The sequence below is a fragment of the Ceratina calcarata genome, unplaced genomic scaffold (assembly GCF_001652005.2).
Source record: "Ceratina calcarata isolate Rehan_Ccalc_2016 unplaced genomic scaffold, ASM165200v1 scaffold621, whole genome shotgun sequence".
In the NCBI taxonomy this organism is placed as follows: Eukaryota; Metazoa; Arthropoda; class Insecta; order Hymenoptera; family Apidae; genus Ceratina; species Ceratina calcarata.
In genome coordinates, this window is record NW_017177460.1 from 1,581 (window position 1) to 11,967 (window position 10,387).

General features: G+C 41.1%; 3 protein-coding genes across 9 annotated transcripts; 1 reads left to right on the forward strand and 2 right to left on the reverse strand.

Annotated features, from left to right (window-relative positions):
• Positions 1 to 1,848: 1,848 nt before the first annotated feature.
• Positions 1,849 to 3,595, reverse strand: Ada3 (transcriptional adaptor 3). Its single transcript, XM_018033099.2, has one exon. It carries the CDS (start codon positions 3,303 to 3,305, stop codon positions 1,923 to 1,925), a length of 1,383 nt encoding a protein of 460 aa, XP_017888588.1. The 5' UTR covers positions 3,306 to 3,595; the 3' UTR covers positions 1,849 to 1,922.
• A 243-nt stretch (positions 3,596 to 3,838) lies between these two features.
• On the forward strand, positions 3,839 to 5,805 carry Pex12 (peroxisomal biogenesis factor 12). The gene is made up of 6 exons (XM_018033100.2): positions 3,839 to 4,378; positions 4,619 to 4,727; positions 4,789 to 4,985; positions 5,051 to 5,419; positions 5,499 to 5,584; positions 5,644 to 5,805. The coding sequence occupies exons 1-6, from the start codon at positions 4,259 to 4,261 to the stop codon at positions 5,753 to 5,755; spliced, it is 993 nt and encodes a 330-aa protein (XP_017888589.1). The 5' UTR covers positions 3,839 to 4,258; the 3' UTR covers positions 5,756 to 5,805.
• Positions 5,806 to 6,192: 387 nt separating this feature from the next.
• Mer (ezrin/radixin/moesin family protein merlin) lies at positions 6,193 to 10,381 on the reverse strand. 7 transcript variants are annotated; one of them, XM_026817767.1, is made up of 9 exons: positions 9,934 to 10,381; positions 9,673 to 9,869; positions 9,474 to 9,603; positions 9,205 to 9,410; positions 8,826 to 9,053; positions 8,331 to 8,749; positions 7,831 to 7,960; positions 7,419 to 7,754; positions 6,971 to 7,348 (listed from the first exon to the last, which is right to left on the reverse strand). In XM_026817767.1, exons 2-9 carry the CDS (start codon positions 9,778 to 9,780, stop codon positions 6,971 to 6,973), a joined length of 1,935 nt encoding a protein of 644 aa, XP_026673568.1. In that variant the 5' UTR covers positions 9,781 to 9,869; positions 9,934 to 10,381. The 7 variants fall into 7 exon arrangements, with proteins under 7 accessions (XP_017888584.1, XP_026673568.1, XP_017888582.1 ...); XM_018033093.2 differs by having other exon boundaries at positions 9,673 to 9,873; XM_018033096.2 differs by having other exon boundaries at positions 9,673 to 9,838; positions 9,930 to 10,381.
• Positions 10,382 to 10,387: the final 6 nt, after the last annotated feature.

A 10,387-nucleotide genomic window follows, 5' to 3' on the forward strand; every position in this document is an offset into this window, starting at 1 on the left:
AAGTTATCAACGAGTGCATAGTGAGATAATTTTAAAAAGTGACACATTCCAGGCATGCGGAGTTCCGTGTCCTAGTACGAGTTGTGCCTCCCTTAAATTCCACTCTATAGCGAAGTTAATTTAACTTCATCCGTCTCTCGTATCGATCAATTAATTTTGCTCGCGTTTTAGTATACCCGCGTCGCGAATAGTAGTTCCCCAACCAGATTTTGCTTGTGTACCGGGGGGAGAAAAGAGTAGGATCCTGTATCTTGGATGGCCTGCCTCGTAAGTCGAGGAGCTGTTTCTGTTCCATTCCCATGCGCAGTGCGTAAGCTCCGTGAGACGGATTGGTCGTGGTCAGAGCACTCTCCGCAGAGGTATGGTCATCCTTGTGCAGGATCCTGCTTGGCTCGAACTCTGGCTACTCAAGTAAAATTTGGCCTCTTTTGCTTAGTTTTGTTTCAAATTTTAATCAATTGTTAGAGTCAATAGTTAGAGTCAATAGTTAGAGTCAATAGTTAGAGTCAATAGTTAGAGTCAATAGTTCGTAATCGTATCAAATCTCCTCCCATATTAACTTCGTACTATAGAGTGGTAATTTACAAGGGGAGGCAGGAGAATGGCAGGAAGGATGGCAGGAAGGATGGCAGAAGAGATGGCAGAAAGGATGGCAGGCAGGCAGGCAGGAAGGAGGCAGGAAGGAAGGATGGCAGGAAGGATAGCAAGAAGGATAGCAAGAAGGAAGGAAGGGTGGCGGGCAGGAAGGAAAGTTGACGGGGAGAAAGGAAGGAAGGAAGGAAGGAAGGAAAGAAGGCATGAACGAGATCATCGTCATATATTTTCAAAAATTACAAGACACAGGAGAGAAGAGCGAAAAGAGAAGATCGAAAAGAGAAGAACGAAGATCGAAGATCGAAGAGAGAAGAGAGAAGAGCGATCCCCTTACAAACTAACGCAAGACGCATTTGCGTGCGGCGTGTATGCGTGTGCGGTGTGTGGGGCAGTGGGTATTGTCCACTGTCCCGGGTCTCGAACGTAGTCACCTCCACGCGGTGAGACCTGGGTTGGAAGCGTTTGCAAAGTCTTTGGAAACGCTACCAAGCGAAGAACTACGATTTATTTTAAGAATCTCTCTATCTCAAATTGTAAAATATTGTAAAGTATGTTGGTCTCTATCAATACAATGTGCTATGAATGTTACGACGAAATAAAGAAAATAACTCTATTGATTTTTGATTAATAAATTAATGAAAATGAATCTTTGCATTTTTATTTCACAATTCTTCCTTATTCCATTAATCCTACTTAGTAGCTGCTTGAAATTAATATTCGAGCCGGATTGCTATTGAAATCAATATCATCTCTTTAGAATCTAATTTATTGTAAAAGTGAATATTTCTGATTAATAAATTAATAGAAATGCATCTTAGAATTTCTATTTCGCTATCCTTGAATAAATATAATTCAAAGCAGCGATCATACATTACTTAGTTCAATGAAACTATCGAAGCGGAAAACGAAAACATAACATTGTCTAAATGAACATCTATTGAAATCAATTTCCCCTGTGTCTAATTTATTCTCTATCTCTAATTTATTGTAAAAATGAATAATTCTGATTAATAAATTAATGGAAATGAATATTGGTTTTTTTATTTCATGCCCCTTGACCAAATTACTAATCCCAGTTTCCAAAGTCCAATTTTAGGCAACATACATTAAATTATTCTATATAAATTAACTCTATTCAAGTTTCCTCAGATAATTTCTAACAAATTAGTTATTCTAAATTAATCATAATTAAAGATTTCTGAGCTCAGTAGAGAATTGAAAAAAGAAAGGTATTTGGAAATAAACTTGATGCAATTTAAAAATTAAATCGATATTATATTTACTTTTTATACAGGATTCGAATATTTTACAATATAAAAAATTACTATTTAACTGGTGGTAGTGCCGAAACCTATAGGTTCTACGTTGCTTTGCGGTAACATATTCAGCTGATCCAAAAGATTCTCCCGTTCACGGAGACAAGACCACGCTTTTTCTTGCTCCTTCTTTGTAAGTGGTACCTTCCTCTGTTTCGAAAGCATGAGCTTTTTATAATGCTCTATGACGTCGTTATCAGCGGTGCTGATTTTCCTCTTCAAAGCCTGCCGCTTGCTCTCCTCCTGTGCCAAATTCAACAGCCTCTTCAATTGCGTCACGTTGTGATTAGAAAGTGCATTGAGTTCCTGCTGGCAACGTTTTATCTCCATTAGAATTTCGTCGTCTTCTTGACTCTTCTTCTGGGCATCCGGTTCCAATATTCCTTGCTCCACCAGCTCCTTGTGCATTCTCAATTCCAGATTGATGGAATTTTGAATAGTGAGATCCCTCAGTACAGGTGGATCGCTGTCCCTGAACAGCTTGTTGTCTGTATTATTATTCGCGACATACACGTTCTCCTCTAATAAAGCAGAGACCAATCTCTGAGTCAGCGGTCCTGCTATACTGTGAGCCTTTTTATCGTTCTTCCCTACTAACAGAGACACGTCGGAGCGACTTTTCTTCTTGTCCCTAGTCGGATTAGCCGCGTCCTCTTCTTGCAGCAAGTCGTTGTGCGCCCACATCAAACTGTAATGACGACCCAACGGCGGGATCTTTCTGTAATCACTGATATCGCTGTGCGTGGTGATCAGTTCCTCCAGCAACTTGATATCGTCGGGCATAATGTCCGTGCAGTACGGATCCACGGATGCCCAGAATTTGTTAGGCGTGTCGTTCTTCGGTAAAAGTAATTTAGGCGATTCCGACTTGGAACCTTCGATCCTCGAGATCTCGTGCACGTTTGGAATGACCTGAGAGTTCGAACTGGCGACAGCTTTCTGTTTGAACAGCTTCGCGGGTAACGGGGACTGGGTCTTAGCATTCAACTCTTTAGGCTTGAACTTTTCTTCTTTGATCTTCTTGTCGAGAAGCGAGAGACCCTTTCCACTCTTAGATTTCTTGTCCCTGCGTTCCTCCGCAGAGGATAAATTTGCTATCTCCTCTTGAATCATGCGGTGTCGCACGACCACCGAAGAGAGGAGCATTTCTAATTCTAATTGTAAAGTATCGAGGTCCTCCATTCCTATACCTTCCTCTGCGCTACGTTGCAGGATACTGCTGTACCTTGGAAGAAGCCGACTGTTGTCTGCGATCTTTAATATTGGCAATGACAATGAAGTCTCTGTGCTCTCTGTACTGGTATCCGAGTTGAGTGCAGGAGGCTGTACTGTCTTCCCACTCTCTCGTACCTTCACCACAGCTTTCTTCGAGCTCTGTTTCCCCTTGCCAGACATGATCGCAAATTATATCTCTACACGAATGCCTTCAGAAATCTCAGTTCTCAGCTGTCGCTTTGTTAAAAGGCATTCGTGTCGGAAAAATACGTTCCTATTGCGGAATCATTCTTCCTCTTCTGTCTCGTTGAACAAATACTTGCATTCAACAGGCGATAAATGTACTCACAAATTGCAGGAAGGATCTAGTACACTTCCAGTCGAATCTCTTTAATTATTTGTCGTCAAACAAGCACTGTTTCGAAGTGTCGCGAGATCTTTTAGGTTAGGAAACATTCACGAGTTGCATGGACGGCGGACACTCGATCAGCTGGCGCGATTACACGCCAAATACATAGTCAATGTGATCCAATAGTTATTCATACGTGCGAGACGAGAGAGTAATGAATACGATTTGAAATAAACAGTGCACTTTGTTTCTTTGTGTTCGAATAACGTCGAACAAATAATGGACTAGTCGTCAGGAATGGGAATGGTCAAGAACAGCTGTTTAATAGCAGCACTATCGCTGCGAGCTGTTCCATTTCCATTGCGTGTAAAACTCACATGAGAAAGAAATGGAAAATCGTGTAGACCAGTTTGGTGCAAAGCTAATTTATCTTCTGCTATCAGAATTTAATTAATCAGTCGTGAATATCCAGTGATTTCTATTTCTTTTCATAGATGCCTCTGCACGTGGTTTATGCAGATGAATATTAAAATTCTTATTTACATTTATCACCTTTTTTATTGCACGCCCTTCTAATTGACCCAGTTAAGTAATCGTAGAAATTCTCATAATCTCTATGATTTATCTCCGAAATTCGTTTCGAATGAAGGACAATATCGTGATTATAGCTAGAACTGCTGATAAACTTTTGTTTACGCGCAATTTGCATGCGAAATCGACTTTGGTCTCGTAAATGAAATGATGAACAAGGTGGACGTTAGTGTTCAGATAGAAAAGTTTTATAATGGCCGAGAAAGGTGCGCATTTGACCGGGACTTCGTTAATTAAACCTTCTATTTTCGAAATCGTTGCTCAGGAATCGTTCGCATCCACTGTTGAGCCAGCTTTCAAAAAGCTTCTATCGGTAGGTTAAACACTTTGTAATTTGGTATTTCTAAAGGTGGAACAAGTGTTCTAACGACAGAATTTTATATCTAATATTTTTGCTATTTTGTCTATCGAAAATGTTGCAATCTTTTGTACGAATAACATAAAGGATTGCATTTATTGAATATCAGTAATTATGGAATTTCGGCAAACCGGATGTCCGTTCTACGAACTTAAATTCTATCGGTTATTTAGAAAACGATGAATTTTTTTATAGTTTATCGTATCGTTTAACATTGAAAGATACGGACACGTCCTTAGATGGACCGACGAGGGGTATTTAATTTTCAACGCGATCCTCCAACGATATTACTTCAACAAATATTGTAAGTAATTAATATCCCGAAGACCCGGAGACTCGTGTTAACTTACAGAAATCAATTGCAGCTGCTTCGTTCTCTGAAGCGTTCTACGGTTTGAAACGCGTAGTAGCAACAGACTCGAAAGTGAAACGCAATTTATCAAACGAACAGAAGAAACTGTCTTTAATATTAATAGTCTTATTTCCTTACGTAAGAAGTAAACTTTCTCAATTGAGTGAGAAATATAAACTAGAAGAATTAGATGGCTGCGCTCCGAAATCGGTAATACTCAACTTTCACACGACTGCTGTTCGGAACGTAATTCTTCAATTCCTCTTCCATTACAGACATGGCAGAGGCTGTACCGTAATTGTGTAACCACAGGGAATACTGTAATTTTCACAGTGTACGAATTTCTAGTATTATACAATTACATACTTTACGTCTCTGGGAAATCGGCGTACACTTCCCCTCTGCTACGTCTTTTGTCAATTACCCTAACTTACGCGGAACGTGTACCATTAATTAGCGTTTCTGATTTACTGAGGAAGATTAGAAACAATTCTTTCAACGTCGACGACAGCGTAGACATACTGCAAAGATTAGTGACCAGGTCCCTCGAGTTCGGAGCGTTCTTCCTTCAGTTCTTGTCTTGGTGGACTCAGGAACATCAGAATACGAATTTATTATCATTGCCCATTCCTCCGCCCCCGCAGGTAACGAGATAATCTTATGCCGACCTACAAATCTGTTGAATCATACTGTGTGCAAAATATTCGATTTTATTTGTAATAGATTCCAGAGATAGCGAAGCGATACAAAGGCATATGTCCAATCTGTTGTAAGGCACTCAGGGTACATACGGTACTCTCGGTATCTGGGTATGTGTGTTACAAGACTAACGCGTTTTACAAAAATAATCAACATTCCGCTTTTACAGTTACGCGTTCTGCTATCAATGCATCCTCCCCGTGATACACAGGGAGAGAAAGTGTCCGGTCACGAGCTATCCTGCCAAGGAAGACGATCTGATACGACTGTACCTAGACTAAAATTTAACATACACGTTCTACCTGTACAATAAAAAGCGTTTTACCTCGAACGACCCTCCGATTTCGTTTCACTCCTACCCTCGTTGCGAAACGAAACCGAAATTTAAATGGAAATTTCATGAATAACGAATGGAATAAAATTGTGAATACTTAACGTTCGTAAGATGATCCACAGGTACACGTTACGATCTAAATTATAAAGAAGACTAACAATTTTCGTCCGAGAATAAATTTCGAATCACAGATTTAGCGACGCTGGGAATTTTCAGTCATCGATTTCGAATGAACATCAAAACTTTCGGCAAAATAAAAAGACACCCACAACGTGAGAACGTTGTCGATAGGAACATTCCTTTTTCAAAGGCCACGATCAATGCACAAAAGTCTCCTAACGCTCTAGTCTAATCAAACTAACTATAATACGTTAATCCATGGCATAAAACTCGAACGCTTATATTTCTCTAAATAAAAATCGCTAGATATTATATACAAGTTCGCTATCTTAAAAGTACTCGTATAACCGTTGCAGTTTAACAGTCCTTAAAATAGTTTGTTCCTTTTACTTTGTTCAGAGGATGAAAAATATGAAAACTATTGTCTCTCGTGCCTCCCGTTACAATGAATGATCAACCAGTTCACTTTTCAGTTTGACTAGACTGCAGCTTCAACGCGGTTCTCTCTAATCATGCGATGCATCATTTTATAGGCACATTCGATCACGTTATTAATACACAGACTAACGACAGTAAAGTAAGCATGCGATACCACTACTTCCTTATAACTGTAATTCGACGCATGCTTTTTAACGTTTAAAAAAAATATAATGTTTCTTTTTCGAGTCACTAAATAAAAAATATATATATATATATGCTTACGTCTAAACGAATCATTAACATCGAGTAATTCTACTAGATTTTGATTACAATCGCGCGAAGATCGTACCGTAAAAAAAGAAAACAATTAGCACAACAGAACAGACGAAGATAGACAGGATGGGAAGAGATTTACTGCAGTTTAGGCATAATCTACTAACTGTTGTCGACGCCTTAATCGTTTAGCGTGCAAACCGTACTACTACAGATATATTCAAGAAAATAAAGCGTACGTTTCAGTATTCTAAAACGTATACGTACGTACGTGTCTCAAGTATGATATCGAAACGTCATACCTCATAGATCGAGGACTCGTCTGGTTAAATTGTCTCCCGAGGATCGGCTATAATTCCTCGAAAAACGCTACTCTGGCCTTGGTCGAGCCGGACTTCACTTTTTTTAAAGTACTGTACTTATTTTCACCGAGTCTCACTTGTTCCTCGTGCAACTGGTCCAACTCGCACTGTTTCTCCCCGACCTTCATTACCTCGATCTCGGTCCTCAGTTCCCTCAACTGTTCCTGCAAGTGTTTGCTCTTCTCCCAATAATCCACTCTCTCTTTCTCGATCTCTAACGAGAGCTGATCGACGTCGCCGTCTGCGATCAGATCGTACGAGGTCAGATCAGCCGGCAGAGGTTCCGCGTCCAACTGAAGCGTTTGCAGGTCGGCCTGCAAGTCGGAAGGCAGCACCTGCGTCGATGGGAACAGATTCGGCACGGGCTGAAGAACGGGAACATTAGAATGAATCGAGATTATCAAAGAATTCGATTAAAGGTACGTGAATGCTTACCGCTATAGTGGCAGTGTAAGTATTTCTACTGAGAAACTCGAGCAGCTTCTCTTTCGCCTCTTTTTCCGCGATTCGAGCACGCAGCAGTTCGTCCTTCAACTTCTCAGCTTCCGCGGCCCTTCGTTCCGACTCCTGGACCAGTCTCTCCGTCAATAATTCCGCTTCCCTAGTTTTCCGTTCGAGATGAACCTTCTCCTCTTCAGTTTTCATGTTATTTAATCGTATACGCGTGATTTCCTGCTCCGCCTCGGAAGCTTTCTGGCTCAGCAACATGGCTTCCTCCTCTGCTACGCGACTTTTCTCTGCCAGAAGATCCGCGGTCTCCTCAGACCTCCTCTGTGGTGATTCAACGTGTTCGTTATTTTTCTAATGGAAAAGAATCGGATCTTGTTGGTTAATGTTAGTTTCTTACGAGTGCTTCGTTTGCTAAACGGATTTCTTCTTGGTACTGCAAGAGTCGTTGCTCCATGGCTGCCTTCTCTCTTTCCGCAGCTTCTCTTAATTGTTTCTCCCTTGCCAGTTTATTTCTTTCGATTTGTCTCCTAATAGAACGAAATTATTACCGAGGATACTACCGATTATCAAATCGATCGGTGTTAGTTTGTTAGAGATGCATTTAGTGTTATCCAAACACATTTTCTTCTGGAGAAATTAAAATACTACTTACCCGACTAAGTATTCATTCGTTTCTTCTTCGGTTTCTATAAATTAATGTTACACGAACAGAAACAAAAAGGAGGAGCAGGGGACGAGACTTATTATAACACTTTTACATGCACACAGTTGAACGTTCACACGCGTATCAAAAACCCAAACTTGTACATCGTTTATTCCACACAGTTAATCAAGCGTGTATTAGGATCTTAGTAGAAAAAGAAAATCAGACGCGAGGTAGGTGACGAGAGAACGTACCTAGATTTCTCCTCTTTCGCCTGGGCTTTCATTTGCTGCACCTCCATAGAGTCTGGCTTGCGCCTCCTCATAAACAGATCGTGGTTGCCGATACACAGGTCCAAGATCTTAACAAATAACACGTGACCACCTCTGTCATTGTCATGTTCGTCGAACTTAAACGCTATCAAACCCTTCACCCAGCCGCCAACAACAGACTGTTTCTTTACCAGTTTGTTCATTCGGACTTTCTGCGAGAAGAACACGAAGTTCGGCGACGCTTTCTCCACCGGTTTTATAACGAACTTCTTGTCGTCGAAGCTGATGTGACGTATCTCGGACCAGGTGAACGTAGTCTTCGGCGCCAGCTTGTTCTCCTTCTCGTAGATGTTCAGACCCAGCGCGGTCACGCCTAGCCAAAGGTCAGTCTCTTTTTTGTTCTAACAATTATCATCGGCGTTCCTTAATCCCGATTGGCGACAGACCGAAAACCGGTGGTTAAATTGAAATGCTTACACTAATGGGGAAGTAATTCACGCCGTACATGTCAAGATCTTGAGCGATCTTCAAATATTCCATCTCGGCCTCGTCCCTGGACATGCCTCGGTGGTCGGCGTACCAAATTTTTATCCTCTCCTCCCACATCTCCGGCGTCATTTGATACTGATCGATGACTCTCTGCGGCAGTAGATCCTCGCTCGCGAGCATCCCCGGCCGATACGAGACCTCATCGTAATCCCCGTACTGAGAGATGTTCAAGTTTAGACAAACAATTATAGTAAATGTCTCAATTTCTATTCACTACCTTTATTTTCTATAATTTCATATGCAATCTTAAGCCAGTGAGTAGGAATTAGAACGATTACTATATGAACTAAAGTCGCAAGGTATTTACTTTCGCTTGAACTGCATAAGAAGCCAATAATACGGATGCTTCCGGTGGGCAATAAATGTCCATCGAAAGAATAGCCTGTTTCACTTGTAGAAAGAACAAGTGCTGAGTTACTTCTTGTACCAATTCTTCAGCTACGTCTTCCGGGTAAAACTTAGCCAGAAACATGAAAGGAGTCGTCGGTTGTTGGGAGATGCATTGATCTTGAACTACGGAATTTAATAATCGTTTTAGATATCATCATGAACGGCCCTAGCTAATGGATCACGCACCTTTCTTGTCTAGCTTGAGCCAGGATATGAATCCTTTCGCGTCCTCGTACTGAAGCCCGAAATACCATGTTTCTCTCAATCCTATCGTGCGACAAACTAAATCGAACAAATCCCTGCCAGTCGACCGCCACTGTGAACACCAAACTCAGAATAAATGTTCATCTGATATCTGACAGCAGGCGACGGAGGAGAAACTAACCTCCAAACTGAACTCCAATTCGGCGTCCAGAGTACAGACTTTCACAGGGAACGATTTTCCCGACTTTTTCCTTCGGAACGGCGGCATTTTATTCCTCATTATGTTCATTCGACATCACGAAATAGAACGGTGGTCAATGTTACGAGAAACGAAAAGAGCCTAACGACTGAGAGGACTCGGAGGATTACGACACCTGGCTAGCTGTTTACATTTTACGGTCAGAGTTCTAAGATCGGAACGATTTCAGATAATCTTACCTACGTGTTAATTGTATTAAAAAACATAACAGATTATGGATGAGTTCGGCAATACCCGCGAAAACGCATAATCTCAACAGAAGCCCTGACTCGAGTCACATTGCCTTTTCCTTCTCTGAAACTTTTTAGAGGGAAAGGCGACGACCGGGGCGAATTTAAAGCGTTTCGAGACTCTGTCCTTCCAACGGTTTCAATCAATTCGAGTAACTTCTTTCGACACTGACAATCTAACACCAATGGGACCCAGTGCTACCAGTTTGGATGTTTCTCATCCAAAATCTGGGCGAGAGATATCCAGAACGCGGGCCCTTTGCCAAAAATTTGGGTTTGGTAAAGTGATAACAGAAGTAGAACTCATTTTAACATTTTCAGAGTCTTTCTTCAACGACGTATCATTTTATTTAATTTTATAGAAATTGAAATTTGATATCTATTAGAAATTTCGATTCACGAAACTG